Source organism: Bubalus kerabau, chromosome X (genome assembly GCF_029407905.1).
Source record: "Bubalus kerabau isolate K-KA32 ecotype Philippines breed swamp buffalo chromosome X, PCC_UOA_SB_1v2, whole genome shotgun sequence".
Lineage (NCBI taxonomy): Eukaryota > Metazoa > Chordata > Mammalia > Artiodactyla > Bovidae > Bubalus > Bubalus kerabau.
The window spans coordinates 138,400,002-138,418,532 of record NC_073647.1 but is presented as its reverse complement, the minus strand read 5'-3'; the positions used below and the strand labels follow the sequence as shown (position 1 = coordinate 138,418,532).

Below are 18,531 nucleotides of genomic sequence, written 5' to 3'. Positions count from 1 at the left end.
TGAGTGAATTTGTGGGTTATATTTTCTAGTTTTAACTAAACTAAAGCTCACAAGATCAGCAGGGGGCTTAAAACATTTCCCACAATGAAACAGTACAGCAAAGATACTGCTCTCGCATCTCGCATGTGTGCTCAGTCACTCGGTGGCTGCTGTCCAGTCACTGCATCCTGTCTGACTCTGCGACCCCATGGACTGTGGCACAGCGGGCTCCTCTGTCCACGGGATTTCCCAGGCAAGAGTACTGGAGTGGGCTGCATTTCCTCCTCCAGGGGATCGTCCCAACCCAGGGATCAAACCCGAGTCTCTTGTGTCATCTGCATTGGCAGGCAGATTCTTTACCACTGGCATCACCTGGGAAGCCCCAAAGATACTATAAACACAGACTAACACCAAAAAAAATGACCAAGCTGACCCTTCTACTCCTTTTAAAGATTTCTTTGATTGCACCACACAACATGTGGGATCTTAGTTCTTTGACCAGGAATCAAACCCATGCCCCCTGCACTGGAAGCACGAAACCTTAACCACTGGATGGCCAGGAAAGTCCCTAACTCTTCTAGTCCTTGTATAAGTTCTCTAGCAGCCACATTATCAGGTGTAAACACTGGTGGCCTCATTAGATTTGACAAGACAGCAGAATCAAAAATGATCGCAAAGAAGACTATTTGAAATATGTGCTATTAGCATTAAACTTCATCTGGAGCATATGATGTACATTAAGATGTTAGCTCATGATGGTATGAAGCTATTGTAATTACCATGATACTTAAAAATGAAGCATCCAGAACATGAAGACAAACCTCTGATTTTTTTCAGCAATATTTCAAGATATGATACTCAATCCTGTGCTTCACAAAATACTATTTCACATACAATGAATGTTTGGAAGCCTTTTTCGAGTTGCTACAATTCAATAGAGAAAAACCAAAAGTCTCATATCATTGCAAAAACACCTGCTCTTCAAGTCACAGTAAAACTGGCTGCTCTGATGTGTAGAAAAAAATTGATGTCAAACTAAAATGCATTCCTTTGTCAGCAAATATATCTGGAAGACATATAGAAAACATTGCTGAAGACTGAAAGAAACAAGCATTAGAACAAATTATGCAGTGTGGGAGGTTTGCTATACAGTTGGATGGAAGTACAGATATTTCTAACATGTCTCAGCTTGAGGTATTTGCTAGATTCTATTTCAATAATAAAACACTTGTTTCTGAGCCACTAAAGATGTTCCAATGAAGAAAGGTTTTCCAAAGAAGACTGATTCTGCAAAGAGGATGACATCTCTAATATATATATATATATATATGGAAAAACTGTAAGTATAGCTGCCAATGAGGTGACTGCTTTGCTCACAGACCTTGGTCTCCCACCTTTTTGAGAAATATGTCTCTGTCTTCTTTCCATGGCCCCTCCTCTACAGACTTTTTAAATGTTGTTTCTCATGGTAACATCCTGGAAGATTGTAAAGTAGATTGATTTAACCAGATCTCATATATAGAGAGATAAGCAGATATAGAGAGGATTCGAACTGCTTTAATTACAGCTTTTCATTTTTCTTCCCTTTAAAAACCTGATAGGATGGCTCAGGGTACTTATTTTCTGCAATTTGTAGGATTATCCTGAGGCACCCTTGCTAGCTAGCAAATTCCATCCACTTCCTTCTGAGTCTAGAAACTGTAAGGCTAGGTCATTGTTAGAAAATGTATCTAGATTAGGCACCATGGATTTTAATTCACAGATTACCTGGCTAGGGCTGGACTGGTCCTAGAAATAAGGCAAGTTTACTTCAAGGGCTTACCTACATTCTCTTTGGGGCTGGGTATACTGCGGAGAAGGCGATGGCACCCCACTCCAGTACTCTTGCCTAGAAAATCCCATGGACGGAGGAGCCTGGTAGGCTGCAGTCCATGGGGTCGCGAAGAGTTGGACACGACTGAGTGACTTCACTTTCCCTTTTCACTTTCATGCATTGGAGAAGGAAATGGCAACCCACTCCAGTGTTCTTGCCTGGAGAATCCCAGGGACGGGGGAGCCTGGTGGGCTGCCATCTATGGGGTCGCACAGAGTCAGACACGACTGAAGCGACTTAGCAGCAGCAGCAGCAGCATACTGACTCTTGGAAGGACCAAGCCCACTGAAGCCCTGTTAGCAGCCAAGAGCTGTAACTGTCAATAGATTCTGATACCATTCCCTAGAGTGTTGCCTAATAGATCACCAGAATTATTTAGAAATGGGAAATCTGTGGTAGCCTAAGTGTAAAGATAGTCTGATCACCATAATAGGGCATACTCTACCCCTATTATGATGATCAGATTATCTTTATACTTAGATTTAAAGAATAATATACGTACAGAAATATGCACATATCCTAAGGGTGCAGCTTAGTGAACTTTCACAAGCTGAATACACATAGCACCCAGATCAAGTAACCATCCACTGCCAGCCTCCATCCTGTGCTCCTTCCACTATCTCGACTTCTATTAATAACATCAGAGATTAGCTTGCCTACTTTTAAAATATTTAATAGAAATGGAATTGGGTAGTGTATAGTTTTTCATGTCTGGGCTTCTTTCATCCAATATTGAGTTTGTGAGATTCATCCCTGTTTTTGCAGGTGGTTGTAGATTCTTTATCCTCATTGCTAGGTAGCATTACATTGTATGAATATGCTACAATTTATTTATTCTACTTCTGCTGGGCATTTGGGGAGTTTCCACTTTGGGGTTATTATGAATAATGCTGCTAAGAACATCATAATACTAGTCTTTGGTGGCCATATGTACAAATTTTCTAAGAGTAGAAGTGCTGGGTCAAATGCATTTATTTTGAATTTCTAAATTTACTATAGAGAGCTTAGACATCTCATCTGTTTCTACTCTTAGTCCCAAAAGCAGAAAAATGTGACATGACAGAGCTAAATGTGGCTCTTCTCAAAGTGCATCCAAACACATCTCATTTCTGAATCACCTGGGAGCTGGAGCAGGTGGTTCTCGACTCATTTTCGTGGGAGAACAGTGTGTAGTGACAACAGGGGGCTTTAGAAGTCAAGACAAACCAAATTTTAAATCTCAGTTTTATCAGTTGGTGTTTGATCTTTGGGGAATTACTTAATGGTTGGTTTCCTTATTTATAATGTGGTGAGCAGTCATTTTTATTTCACAGGTCTGTAGCCCGGTTAAACAAGAGAATCCATATGAAGCACCTGCCACAGCACCTAACACAGTGAGCACCATAAACAGTTACTCCACTCCCCACGTGCTGGAGGAAAAGGAGTGAGACCTCTAGCCTTGAAACCACCATAGAACAATGACCTTACAACTAAACAATCTGGAGGTGCAATAGAATTTAGTATTATGTGACTATGCCTACAAACTCAGGCCACTAGAGATGAAGCACAGAAGCCTGTGAGTACCAGGGGCAAGCTTTCAACACCATTTGGTCGGCAATGGGCTGTACACCTCATTCATGATGTTTCTATTAACCTATTACTATTATTGTTGTTGCTATTTTTCTTAAGTGCCAGTTTAAGTAGCCTTCAGCATCCTTTCACATTGGCATGAATTGCTGAGTGGAACACAAAAACCACCAAGTCAAAGACTATGGTAGGAGGGAGGAGATGACATGGAAATCAGTTGTGCTCCCTGGGCTGGCCCCGTGTGGCCCCATGCAGTATTACACAGGCACACACTACCAGGGCTTGCTGCTTTATTTCCTAATCACTGTGTTTTCAAGTGTGCCTTCAAGATTGTTGAGTGCTAAACTGTCTCTTTTTCCCTGAGCAGGGTCAGCTTCCCCAGCCTCCCATACAACCCGGTTCACGCTGGGATAAAGAGAAAGGTAGGAATGTTAAGACAATAATGCTATGGTCTGAGACCAGCAATGCGTAATCAGATTCTCACAAGGTAAAGGCTATTACCTGGGAGATCATCGGAAGAAAATAGGCCTAGCTTACAATGACTTAGTTTGTTCCTATATCACATCCTGCCTCCAGTGATGAGATAGAATAAGTCTTCCTAATTTCACAAAGGGGGCACTGAGAAGCTTACTGTGGGTACCAGCGAAAGATGCAGGAGTCATCACAGGACTATGGCCTGACCCACTGTTGGACTTGAACCCCAAACACGGTTCTTAGATGGGCAGCAGCAGTTGAAGAAGGCCCCTAGAGTTCAGTGCCATACTGTTGGCCTCGAAGAAAACCCAGTATTTTGAACTTCAGTATTATGAAATAGAGAAATTAGAAGGCTATTGTTCACATTAAAAAGAGATTCAACACAGGTTTCTTTGAAAATGACTAGAACATTCAACACACGATTCAGAATGCATCCCATCTTGCTGAAGAATAAAGCAGAAGACAACAAAAGTGGTTTGTACGACATTAATACAAAGTTTCAAAGTATTTTGTGAACATTTGTTATGCATACTTTTGACAATGTGTCTTGCCATAAGGTCATTCAACTTGTTTTTACTGTAAATGGATAAAACCAATGGGAGGTGAAGAGTGGGGTAGCCCTGATTGTTGATATGAGCATCGGGTCAAACAGCACACTGAGGTGAACCAAAGATCAGCTATCCAACTCATAGTGGATGATAGAATTGAGGTCCAGAGAGAAGTGATTTGCTTAAGCTCACACAATAATTAATTCAATGGCAGAGCAGATGTTAGAATCAGACTGTGGATTGCAGCAAGCAGAAACTAAGCTGCAGCCTCCTTATCCCGCCAGCATCCAGCCCTTTTGCTGTGGGCTAGTCTGGTACCCATGAGGCTACAGATACGGCTCTGCCTTGATTTGGGGGGTTGGTCTGGAGCCCCAGAGGTCAAGAAACAGAAGGGTTTCCGCTCATTGATACCACATCTCATCAGGCATCACTCAGCCTTCCCACCTTCCCCCACCGCCCCAGCCACAGCCTGGAGGCCTATGGAGAGGAAACATTTTGGGGTTGGACAGACTTTCCAGGCTATCCCATAGTTACACTTCTGCACCTACCAGAACCAAGTCACTATGACTTTGCTTCCACCTTCATGGAGAAAACAGAGGCTATCAAAGAAAGGAGGCTTTCAACTTTAAATTCCTTTTCCCCTTATAACTTATTCTTAACCAAAAACATCCTTACTAGCTTCTTCATCACCACAGTGGGAGAGATATCTCTTTACTGGAAGAATCAGAAGCCAATTCTTCCACTTGTGCACTGGATCCCAGCCTCTCCAGTCTAATATTCCCTTCATCAGTGTTCCCCATCACTTTCACCTTCTCCCACTGGCTGTTTCTCACTTATATTTAAGTGCAATTATTAACAATTTAAAAGAATGAACTGACCAGAAGCTTTTGCATCTTGAATGGAGAGAAGTATGGAAGGAACAAGAGAAGAGAAAAGCTAGCCTCTCTCAATCTTAAACCCTGATTTATTCACCGTTGGGTCCTATACATTCTATAAGTTTCTCCTCTTGGTCAAGCTTCTACTTCCCTAAATGCTCTTCAACCTATCTGGTCCCTGATTTCAACACGTCACTGAAACATCACCACTGATCTCTTCTTCCTATATCCAAAGGAGACTTTTGCTTATTATCTCATGTGATCTCTCTCTGTTGCATTGGGTTCTATTGGATATTACTTTCACAGAACTTATCCTGCCCTTGGCACCCTTGATCTCCCAGATATTTGAAATATCTGTCCTATTTTCGTGAACTTTCTTCTACTGGTTCTTTAAATGGTGTCCCTCAGCGTTCCATCCTGGGAAGATTCTGGGATAGAGTAGAGTAATTTAACCAGATTTCATGTAGAGACAGGCAGATATAAGGAGCTTTCTAATAGCTTTAATTATAGCTTTTCTATTTTACTCCTTTCAAGAACCTCATAGCATGGCTCAGGGTCAGTTGCTTTTCAGAACTACTCTGTAGTAGATTATACTGAGTCACTCTTGCTAGTTAGCCATTTTCATCCACTTCTTTTAGCAGTCCAGAAACTGTCCAATTCATTGTCACTCCCATCGATTTCATGACCTCAATTTCACTTTCATCTCCTTCAAACTGAGGTCTCCCAGATCAACATCTTCAGCTCAGAACTCTGAGTTCCAAGACCAAACATTCACTAGACACCTTCAAATGGAAGTTCCCATGGTATCCCCAACATAACTCTCACAACCTGCTCTTCCTGGGTGCTCACATGACACCCACTCACTGCAGCCAGAAAACTGAGTAGTTTTGACACTGCCTCACCTTCAAACTCAGTTACAGATCCTAGGGCATTTATCTCCTTGTTGTTACTTAGTCACTCAGTCCTGTCCAACTCTTCTGCAACCCCATGACTGTAGCCTACCAGGCTCCTCTGGCCACAGGATTTCCCAGGCAAGAATACTGGCTGCAGTGGGTTGCCATTCCCTTCTCCAGGAGATCTTCCTGACTCAGGGACCGAACCCATATCTCCTGCATTGGCAGGCAGATTCTTTACCACTGAGCCACCAGGAAAACCCATTTACCTCAAGGTCTCCCATATGCATCCTTTCCCACTACCCCACCTCTAACTTCAAACTTATTAACTCTCATGTAGATTGCTACAATAGTCTAACAAAAAGGTGATTTTTTTCTGTTATGTGCTATGTGACATGAAATCTATTTGTCATTGTGGCTTCTCAGAGATCATCCTCCACAGGCCTAGGCAGGTATCCAAGTTCCCTCTAAAGCAATATGTGGCAAGTAAGCACTTGAAATTGGCTAGTCTGAACTGAAACGTGTTGTAAGTGTAATAGATACACAAGATTTCAGACTTGGTATGAAGAATATAAAGGGAGTTCCCTGGTGGTCCAGGGTTGGGATTCCATGCTTCCACTGCTGGGGGCCCAGGTTCGATCCCTGGTTGGGGAACTAGGATCCCACAAGCTGTGCAGTGCAGATATTATAATATCCCATTAATTATCTTTATAATGATTATATTTGAAATGGTAATATTAGACTTCCCTGGTGGCACAGTGGATAAACAATCTGCCTGGCAATGCAGGGGACACAGGTTCAATCCCTGGTCCAGGAACTAAAATCACATAAAGTGAAAGTGAAAGTCCCTCAGTTGTGTCTGACTTTTTGCGACTCCATGGACTATACAGTCCATGTAATTCTCTAGGCCAGAACACTGGAGTGGGTAGCCTTTCCCTTCTCCAGGGGATCTTCCCAACCCAGGAACTGAGTCCAGGTCTCCCACATTGCAGGCAGATTCTTTACCAGCTGAGCCACAAGGGAAGCCCCAAATCCCATAAACCGAGGGACTACTAAGCTGTGAGCCACAACTACTGAGCCTGTGCTCTGCAACAAGAGAAGTGACCACAATGAGAAGCTTGTGCATCGCAATGAAGAGTAGCCCCCGGTCACTGCAACTAGAGAAAGTCCACATGTAGCAACAAAGACCCAGCACAGCCAAAACGAAATAAAATAAAAACTCTTCTCACTAAAAAAAGAGGGATAGTAATATTTTATGTACCAATTAAATTCAATATTCTATTGAAATTAATTTCACCTTTTAAAATAACTTTTTAAATTGTGGCTACTAGAAAAATTTAAATTACATTGTATCGCCATTAGGCAGTGATACTCTAGCAGCTGGAGTATGCTACTCACAGTGAGGGCTGAAGATCCCCTAAAAAAAGACCAACCTTTCCATGTCCACAAACATCTTGGGACCACCAAGTGGCACCTTTTCTTCAAATGCAGGGACTTGTCTTAACTTGGGTATCAGGTTAATGGAGTACTCCCTGCTGGGAAGTACTTTTGCTCAATGGATGAAATATAGCTTAAAGTCTGTAGAAAGCCCAATATATTAAAACCAAACTTACAAAAAAAGCTCTCTTAAGGGATTTCAGTGTCCTGGCATGCTTCCATCCACCAAACTACTGCCTCCTGTTAAATGAAAACGATCTTCCAGGCTGTGGATTACTTGTTTCATTTCTCTCTATAGCACCTGGTGCGTTGTTGTGGGTGGAAATTTCTAAGCAGCTGGCTTAGTGTGAATCGTGTTGGTCAGGGACTAAGGTTTCTCTTGGTTACCTTCTAAAGTCTTGTGTCAGTGAATCCTTTAAATCCCCCTCACTGCCTCATGCCATTTCCATTTCTATACGTTCAAACATCAAAATAAAACAAATATTTGATTTATATTAATTTCTTCCAAAAGGAGTTTTGTTGTTGTTCAGTCACTAAGTCACGTCTGACTCTGTGACCCCATTGACTGCAGCATGCCAGGCTTCCCTGTCCTTCACTATCTCCCAGAGTTTGCTCAAACTCACGTCCATTGAATCGGTGATGCCATCCAACCATCTCAAGAAAAGGAGTTTAGCATTAGGCAAATGGTGGGGTAGTGAAAGAATAAATGTAAAAGAATAGGAGAAACGAATTCATTGACCCCATGTTCAATATGCCTGACTATTATCAACCTGTAAGAAATGGATGTTGCATTTGAACTGAGACCAGCAGGAAGATGTCTAATAATAGCCTTGGGCAGAATTCCAGCCGACCACAGTAAATGCCCAAGGAAGCTCATGTTTGTTTATTTTCACTGACCTAGCACAATAAGTATCTCACTTTTAAAATGTATGCTGACTGAGTAGCTAAAGACATGGTGGGGCTCATAAAGGGAGCCGAGGATGTCTCTGGAAATCTGGTCATCTTTTCAAGCACTAGCTGGGGAGCGCCCTACATCCCAGCTGACATAATGCACCTTCTGCAAGACAGCAGTCTCTTGGCACTGCTCCACTGTGAAGTGAAGCCCAAAATGAACTCCTGCCAATGTGGCATATAGAACCAGCCCTTTTTTATTTCCAAGGCCTTCTCAGTTGATCTGTGGAACATCCATGTTCATGGAACTGATTTTGCAGGCTAGAATTACAACTTCTCTGTAACAGCAGAATGCACTTCTAGAAGAACTTGACCAAGGTCGTTAACCAAAAGGAGACAGCTTTCAGGGTGACTGGGTCTAGTTGAAAAGAACTGACCAAAATCATGCAGCTAGTGGTAAATCTGGGCTTCCCTGGTGGCTCAGCCGGTAAAGAATCTGCCTGCAATGTAGGACACCTGGGTCGGGAACATTCCTGGAGAAGGGAATGGCAGCCCACTCCAGTATTCTTGCTTAGGAAATCCCATGGACAGAGACTATAGCCCATGGGATCACAAAGAGTCAGACAAGACACGACTGAGCGACTAACACTTCATTTTCCCTGGGCCCAGAGGATTTGCCAAGAGGCATTGACTGAGGGTTGGGGACCTAGGAGGACACAGTCCCTACACAGGAGGAGTCCCATCCCTCAGGGGTTGGGTCTCCAAAGAAGGCTGTTACACCCTATCCACGGCCACTTGGTTCCGCTTTTCGGCAGTCCACTTTGTAAGTCACATGGTATCAAGTTTAAGAAAGAAAATAGCAAAGAGTGAAAAATAAGTCAAGGACCAAGAATAAAGACTATAACAATAGAAAGAATTCTCAGAAACATCTCAAACCCGAGCCACCACAGTAAAAAAAATAAGGGTAGAAATAAGATTACATTCTTAAGGTGTGGGATAGGGTGGGAGGTGGGTGGGAGGTTCAAGAGGGAGGGGGCATATGTATATCTCTATGGCTGACTCATGTTGATGTATAGCAGAAACCAAGACAACAATTGTAAAACAATTATTCTCCAAATAAAAATAAATAAAAGATTACATTCCTAAGACATAAGCTCTATCATAAAACCTAGGTAATTTTCTATCTCTTTTCTAATTTCCTTATCAGTGTTATTTAATTCTGTTTATTCATCTTTCCTAGAATTTCTTCCAATGGAAAGAAAGGCAGGTGGAAAATCTACAGTTATACCTTCCAGAAACAGTTAGAACTGGACATGGAACAACAGGCTGGTTCCAAATAGGAAAAGGGGTACGTCAAGGCTGTATATTGTCACCCTGCTTATTTAACTTATATGCAGAGTACATCATGAGAAATGCTGGACTGGAAGAAGCACAAGCTGGAATCCAGATTGCCGGGAGAAATATCAATAACCTCAGATATGCAGATGACACCACCCTTATGGCAGAAAGTGAAGAGGAACTAAAAAGCCTCTTGATGAAAGTGAAAGAGGAGAGTGAAAAAGTTGGCTTAAAGCTCAACATTCAGAAAACGAAGATCATGGCATCTGGTCCTATCACTTCATGGGAAATAGATGGGGAAACAGTGGAAACAGTGTCAGACTTTATTTTTTTGGGCTCCAAAATCACTGCAGATGGTGATTGCAGCCATGAAATTAAAAGATGCTTACTCCTTGGAAGGAAAGTTATGACCAACCTAGATAGCATATTGAAAAGCAGAGATATTACTTTGCCAACAAAGGTCCGTCTAGTCAACGCTATGGTTTTTCCAGTGGTCATGTATGGATGTGAGAGTTGGACTGTGAAGAAAGCTGAGTGCTGAAGAATTGATGCTTTTGAACTGTGGTGTTGGAGAAGACTCTTGAGAGTCCCTTGGACTGCAAGGAGGTCCAACCAGTCCATCCTAAAGGAGATCAGTCCTGGGATTTCTTTGGAAGGACTCATGCTAAAGCTGAAACTCCAATACTTTGGCCATCTCATGCGAAGAGATGACTCATTTGAAAAGACCCTGATGCTGGGAGGGATTGGGGGCAGGACAAGAAGGGGACGACAGAGGGTGAGATGGCTGGATGGCATCACCGACTCGATGGACATGAGTTTGAGTGAACTCCGGGAGTTGGTGATGGACAGGGAGACCTGGCATGCTGTGATTCATGGGGTCGCAAAGAATCGACACGACTGAGCGACTGAACTGAACTGAACCTTCCAGAAAAGTTCTCCCTTGAACATGATTCCATTGTATCTTCAATATCCTTATCAATTTGCTACTTACAAGGGTCTAAAGTTTAGATTACTTTAAAGTCCTATCTATGTATGCCAACTTTCCACTCCCTTTCCTTAAAGGGCTGTGCCAGGCTCTGTATTAGACACCAGGGATATAGTGAGGACAAAACAGGTTTCTACTCAACAATCCCCTGGCAAACATACTCGCTGTCAAGGAGTTACCCACTGTCTCCCTTCTGTCCCTACTGCACCTGGGAACACACCCCTTTGCCAGCTGTGTCCTTATCAATCTGTATGTAACCAATCTGTTTGTGTGCCGGTCTCTTCCACAATCTAGATCTCTAGATTTCACAGTACCTCTAGTATCTCTAGATTCCAGAGTACCACAGGGCTCAGAGCTCAGCATGTAGTAGGTACTCAATCACTGTGGGCAGCATTAACCCGCATCACAATAAACAAACCTCACTATAAAGATTATATACTCAAACACAGGATTTCCCTGGTGGTCCTGCTGCTGCTAAGTCACTTCAGTCATGTCCGACTCTGTGTGACCCCATAGACGGCAGCCCACCAGGCTCCCCCGTCCCTGGGATTCTCCAGGCAAGAACACTGGAGTGGGTTGCCATTTCCTTCTCCAATGCATGAAAGTGAAAAGTGAAAGTGAAGTCGCTCAGTTGTGTCCGACTCCTCACAACCCCATGGACTGCAGCCTACCAGGCTCCTCCACGCATGGGATTTTACAGGCAAGAGTACTGGAGTGGGTTGCCATTGCCTTCTCCTCCCTGGTGGTCCAGTGGTTAAGAATTCGCCTTGCAATGGGGGGGACTCAGGTTTGATCCCTGGTTGGGAAACTAAGATACCACATCCATGGAGTCACCAAGGACTTAGGGACTAAACAAAAACAAAATCCTGTGGAGCAACTAAGCCCCTGTACCACAACTACTGAGCCTGCACACTCCAGAACCCATGTGCTGCAACTCGACAGTCTGTGTACTGTAATGAAATATCCTGCACGCCACAGTAAGACCCAATGCAGCCAAATAAATAATTTTTTAAAATAATAATAATAACATATAGATAAATACATGTAGACAGAGATGCTTGTACATACCTTCTCAAGTGCCAGGCTCAATCACACACACAGTTCATTACAAAAAGGCCATTTTACACAATTGCTGAGATTTAAATAAAGTTTGTATCTATAGATGGTGACATTAAGTCACATTCTGGGACCTGCAATAAACCTTTATGGCCCTTTATTTACCCAGAAATGTCCTTTTCTGTATCTCTAGGTAAAGTTAGAGTGAGTTTGGGGAACCAGTATGTGCCTCAGCTAATACAATCACAACCACTCTGATAAATGCTACTCTCTTTTTGAAATAATGTTTTGTTATTGAGTCCTATTTCCTCTAAACTTTATGAATTCAAGTGTGTAACACGTCGGGGAAGGAGCCTGTCCTCTGAAGGGTTATCTTTCACGTCTTCCATGCACTTTCCAAAGCTAGTCAAGCAACTCAACAGTCAGACTCTGAGGAACCCACAATTGATCAGGGAAGACATGTTTGGGTACTGGGAGAAACACAGAATTTATATACTTTGAAATATGATGATATTAGCAAAGCTAAAGATCAATAGAAACCAGTAAAAAACATAAAAATGCTAATTTAATATTTTCACTTGCCACTCTCTTCAAACTTTGTTATTAAGTAGGTAATATGTGCCTTTGCTATTAAGTGTAAACCTAAATTTAGAATATATCCCTACAATGCAAATTTTGCTGATAAAAGGTGCTTCCAAAACTTAATGCTGCTGCTGCTGCTGCTAAGTCGCTTCAGTCGTGTCCGACTCTGTGCGACCCCATGGACTGCAGCCTACCAGGCTTCTCCGTCCATGGGATTCTCCAGGCAAGAACACTGGAGTGGGTTGCCATTTCCTTCTCCAGTGCATGAAAGTGGAAAGTGAAAGTAAAGTCGCTCAGTCATGTCTGACTCTTAGCGACCCCATGGACTGCAGCCTACCAGGCTCCTCCGTCCATGGGATTTTCCGGGCAACAGTACTGGAGTGGGGTGCCATTGCCTTCTCCCTCCAAAACTTAATAACGGTTTACAAATTGGTAAATAGCCCCTATTTAAGCAGAGCCAATTTTTTATAGACCACAATAATGATGGACAACAGGGAAAATCTTTTATCAAAGTAATCACTTTCAGAGTTCAACTTCTGTACATCCTTCACATGCACGTGCACACACACACAGACACACATACAAGCCAGAACTGCCAAAAAGATAGGAGAAGAATGTACCTCACTTAGGGTGTGTCGGAGGAGAACTTCCACTTTGCAGGTAGAGTTCTGGGTTCAGATCCCAGCTCTACAGCCCTTCAAAGCAGTGTGACTTTGGGGAAGTTGCTTACTCTCTCTGAACCTCAGTTTCTTCATTTCTAAAATGGTGGGGAGGTGGAGGCGTAACACTGCCAGCTTTGCATGGATCTTGTGAGTTAACCTCCCAGATGAGCTGTCACAAGGGAAAGTGGAAAGTACTTGAACTTTCTTCCTTCCTTTGATTTCCTCTGCCCACCCTCTCAGGCAGAAGCAACCAAGGAGCAGAACAGCTAAAAGGCAGAAAAGGAAGGAAAAGAAGTGGGCACTGACACAAACCGGAACTGGATGCCCCCTCTTTCTCTCCTGCCCTTTACCTGTCAGGAAGGTGTGTGATTAGAATTTGAACATCGAGTATAATGTTTAAAAATACATATTCTGGGTGATCTTGTAACAAGTATTTAAGGGTCAGTTTGTTGTTCTTGTCGTTTTGCACACGCCTTAACCAAGACTTGTCTAGTGGTTCAAAGGAATCCCTTGGTAACAAACTTATTGGGATGGTTTGTATCCCATGAGAACACAGGTACTACATCATGTATACTGTTCTTAAGTAGCTTAAGTGCTGGGGAGCAGTTAGTAGTAAAGGGTCCTAAGAAAATAGATCTTAAAAAAAAAATAGAAACATAGTGAACAAAAGCCCACTATGCTCTAAGGTGACTTGTTTTCATGTTTTAGAAACTTGTCCTATCTCCCTCTGAACTCTTAGTAACCATTAACAAGTAAGTTACAGGATAGACTAGCCTTGGAATCTCATTTGGGAATCTCCTCATTTTGGGAGTTCACCAAAAATACTACATCACAAACTCCTTTTTGTTAAAAACAAAAAAAACAAAAACTCTTCCCAGGGTCAAACTCCACAACCAATCAAGATATTGCACTTTTAACACAGGGATGGGGGGGCTATCGCTAGAGAGAGGATAGCTCTAACTAGTCTGTCCCTTGGATCTGAGGGTTCTAAGAAAGGTCTCGCCAAGTTCACCAAGACTTCAGGCCACCCCAAAACCCACTACCCATTTGGTGCTTTTGATTGCTGGAGGATACACGCTGAGGCGGTTGAGAACCAGCCACCTTTCACGTTTACTTAAAGGAATCATGAGCAGTGGCAGAGAAGATGATGGAATTTGGGATACCATTCACTGAGATGCAAGGAAGCTTCTGAGTGCTGTTTCCACACTTTGATTATGAAAGGCATGCAGCCCCTTTCCAAGAAAATGTAGCTGTCCCCGGTTCCCACTACCCGAAGAGAAACCCTCAGCAGCACGCTCCGGAAATGTTCACAATTCATTTAAGATGCACATTATTTCTGAACACAATACTGAGGGACCCTTTCACTCATGTATTTTGAAATTTTCAAACGAACGGGTAAGTTTGGCTTCCATGTCGTTCTCGTTTTTCCAAAATTGACATTAGGCACCGAAATTAGTTGAGGACAGAATCATTCCTTAGCTAGAATTTAGAACTTAACAACGGACACTTCCCAAGCTTTGTGGAGAGGATACCATTTTAAAATTGTACCGTAGGAGCTTTATCTTTAGACGAGACTACACCTAAAAGAAGAAAAGCCCATCCCCTCCTCCCAAGGCACAAAAACAGCATAGCCCAAGCGCCCCGCTTCCTACCCAGCCAATACAATAATGCTTTGTAAGCTGAGAGCAGCGCCCGGTATAGAAGCTAAGTATAAACAGCTGAGAAGGATTAGGCGGTAGCTCCATTCTCATTTACATGAAAATCCTCTAAGCATTGCTTTCCTCACTGGCTGCGTGCGCAGAAGGAACTCTTTTGTGCCATAGCCACGCATACATTTGCATCCTTTGTCTTTACTTACCAGTCGAGGCTGTGGGCATGTGTGCTCTATTTCCTCCATGGTTTCTGAGGGAGGCTCATTGGAAAGGGATTTTGGGATACCTGTTTCTGACTCAGCATCAGTGGTAAGTACTGGCATGGCCAGTGAATGCTTCCTCCAGCTCTACACCCTCTGAGAGTCTCCTCCCAGGCAGCGACTGTTTTCTTTGTCACGTATTTTTCTCTTCCCCACCCATCCCCCTTCTTCATCCCTTCTGTCTTTTCCAGGGGGAAAGAGGTTACCCCCTAATCCCCCGCCCCTTTCCTCCTCCGAGAAACCAAAAGGCAAGGCCTCAGTTTATCACTATAACAACCAGACTGCACTGGAGCGGCGGGTGCGGGATACAGTACCTTATTTGCATGGAGCGCGCTGGTTGGCTACTGTCATCATAGTACCACTCCGCCGGGGAGCGGCCGGGCCCCATTGGCTGGCCGGCCGTGCCCACAGGGCCCGAACTTGCTGCTTTTGTTTCTTCTGTTTAATTCAGTTGCAAAGGTCTAGGACCATTCTGGGCCGGGGACCTCGGCTGCACAACCCAGATAAGGAAAAAACCGCGTCCTGAGATGCCCAGCACGCCTCGAGACAGAACATAGCAGATCTCCACTGAAAAAGGACCAAGTCCCTGACAGGAGTGTTTGATGTGCTGTAGTCAGAATTTTGCCAAATAGGAGTCACCCTGAAGACAAAGCCACTTTTGAGTCCAAACTCCTTGTGCCCACAATTGCCAGCTGGCCTCGGAGACGTATCAGGGCATTATTGCGAGCACCTGAGTTTTCACCCCCTTGACTGCACTGGCAGATCCCCTGAGGCACTGTAGCCCTGGCATTTACCCCTGGGGCTGCTCTGGGAGGAACTTTGAAGGAGGTAGATTGTCTTTGACAACCTGCCTCCCACTTCTGACTGCCCTCCACAATTGCTTCCTCCCTCAGCCACTCTCTCTCCCTCAACCTCCCCAGCTATTCTGAGTTTCCTCAAGGAGGTCTTGCTGTTGTCTGCCCTTCCATACACTCGTCCTTGCACCTTTCCTTTGCTCCCATTCCCTAGGCACCCTGCCCTCAGCCAAATGCTCATGGCAATCACAGAAACATCCCAGATGGGGGTGGTAAAGATGATGTGCCTTAAAGTCTAAATCGTCCAGGAATAACCACCACTTTAGGAAGACCTTCTGGAGACACACACCCAAAGGAAAGAACTTAATAAAGATCATGATATTGGAATTTGCTTGTGGTGCAATGGTTAGGACTCCTTGCTCTCACTGCCAAGGGCCGGGGTTCGATCCCTGGTCTGGGAGATAAAAATCCCACAAGCCCATAGGGTAAGGGGGAAAAAATCTTGGTAATTGCTAGCATTTATTAAGCACAAGCACAGTGCTAGGTACTTTACCTAGATCTTGTTTAATCTTCATAACAACCCAAAGAGGTCGATCTTATTATTATCCCCATTTTACTGGTGACAAAACTGAAATTTAGAGTAACTGTTCAGGGCCTCAAACTCACAAGCAGGAAAACTGGGATTGGAAGGATGCAGGGGTGGGAAGGTGGAAGGACGCAGCAGGTGTACTGGTAGGAAAAATATCTAGGTAGAAATCCTTGGGCTTCTAAATCTTTCATTTTAATCGATAGTAGTATGGCAACCCACTCCAGTGTTCTTGCCTGGAGAATCCCAATGACGGGGGAGCCTGGTGGGCTGCCGTCTCTGGGGTCGCACAGAGTCAGACACAACTGAAGCGACTTAGCAGCAGCAGCAGTGGTTTTCATCCAAGTATGGTCAAGGACCAGCAGCACCAACTTCAGCATCACCTGAGAATTTGTTGGAAGTGTAAATTATTGGTCCCTCAAGACCTGGTTCAGTAGGTCTGGCTGGGACCAAAATTTGCATTTCTAACAAGATCGTAGGTGATGCTGATGCTGCAGGTTCATGGGCCATACCTAGAGAACCAGTAGTCCAAAGGATGGGATAAGAATACCTGCCCTGCCTCCTTCATAGAGTTGGGGAGAGCAAATAAGATATCACGTGAAAACACTTTGTGAATTAGAATGTTCTATAGTAATGTAATGCAGCATTATTATTATGTTTTTAATCACTCTTCAAATTAGCAAAGAGAGCTAGCCTTACAAGAAAAACAAAATGGATTCTGCAGGAGATATTTATAGTCTGGTAGTTATAGATCCTGCAAATCAGAGTGACATCACTTGGCATTGCTAGACTTAAGAGAACTTCAGTGATGCAGGAATTCTGGTGATACTTGGGTCATCTGAAAAAGGGCATTCCTACCTTATCTGCCCGCCTCAGTTCAGTTTAGTTCAGTCACTCAGTCGTGTCCGACTCTTTGCGACCCCATGAATCGCAGCACGCCAGGCCTCCTGTCCATCACCAGCTCCCGGAGTTCACTCAAACTCATGTCCATCGAGTCGGTGATGCCATCCAGCCATCTCATCCTCTGTCGTCCCCTTCTCCTCCTGCCCCCAATCCCTCCCAGCATCAGGGTCTTTTCCAATGAGTCCACTCTTCGCATGAGGTGGCCAAAGTATTGGAGTTTCAGCTTTAGCATCAGTCCTTCCAAAGAACACCCAGGACTGATCTCCTTTAGGATGGATTGGTTGGATCTCCTAGCAGCACAAAATACCTCAAGCTGCAAGTTTGGCTCTACCAACCCTTTTTACTTGAAAGGGCCAACACCTGCAATACATTTAGAAGTCTCTTTCCCACCTATACTAGGTGATATGGGAAGGAGATTGTCCGTTCAGTCTTGATACTTTCATTGCCTTGCAGTAGTGGCTCTCCTAAAGAGCAGTGCCACAGCCCTGGGAACTTGTCAGAAATTCTTGGGCCCCACCCCAGACCTACCGAGTCAGAAACTCAGGTGGTAGAGGCCAGGAATCTGAGTTTTAATGAATCCTCTGGGTTTTGGAGGCATTCTGCCACACCCTAAAGTTTAAGAACCACTGCCTAAAGCCACAAGATCCACTGAAAATCACCTAGCCCCCAAACCCTCACTGTGCTCCAGGCCACTGAGCTCCCAGCTTGGTTTGTAATTGGTCCTCTAATTCCCCCTTCAGAGTGGGAGGCTCACCTGTGCCCATTTAGTAGAGTCTTGGTGACTAGTGGAGTCCCTGTGAACCCCTCTTACCCCAGAGCTTAGACCGTGTGGTTATCCCCCACCTTTTTGGTTGTCAGAGTGGGCAGATACCCTCTTCTTCCCCTCTTCATTCTCCCCTGCCACATCAAAACAAGATGCTGCCTCTGCTTAAAATGTCTTCACTGTGTCACCCAAGTCAGACCTTTAGCTAATAGTGCCACTATGTGCTAGATCCAAGTCGAACCTGACACATTATCAGCCTAAGTCCCTGAACCTCAAAATTTGGACCTCTACCTGCTGTGACTGTCAGCTCTATAACTAACTCCATTCCCACTAATCCTACCCCAGCCTGTCTTGGCTCCTCATGCTCCTCTTTCCACAGCCCAGTAGTTGAAGCTCACAGATCTAATGAGAAAT

General features: G+C 44.0%; 1 protein-coding gene across 1 annotated transcript in view; it reads right to left on the bottom strand.

Moving 5' to 3' along the window:
- The window catches only part of PCYT1B (phosphate cytidylyltransferase 1B, choline), a 112,359-nt gene extending 97,011 nt beyond the window's left edge, over window positions 1-15,348 (bottom strand). The window contains exon 1 of the mRNA XM_055564107.1: window positions 15,018-15,348. Coding sequence (XP_055420082.1) covers window positions 15,018-15,134 — 117 coding nt within the window. The 5' untranslated portion in view covers window positions 15,135-15,348. The remainder of the gene's footprint in view (window positions 1-15,017) is intronic.
- Window positions 15,349-18,531: the final 3,183 nt, after the last annotated feature.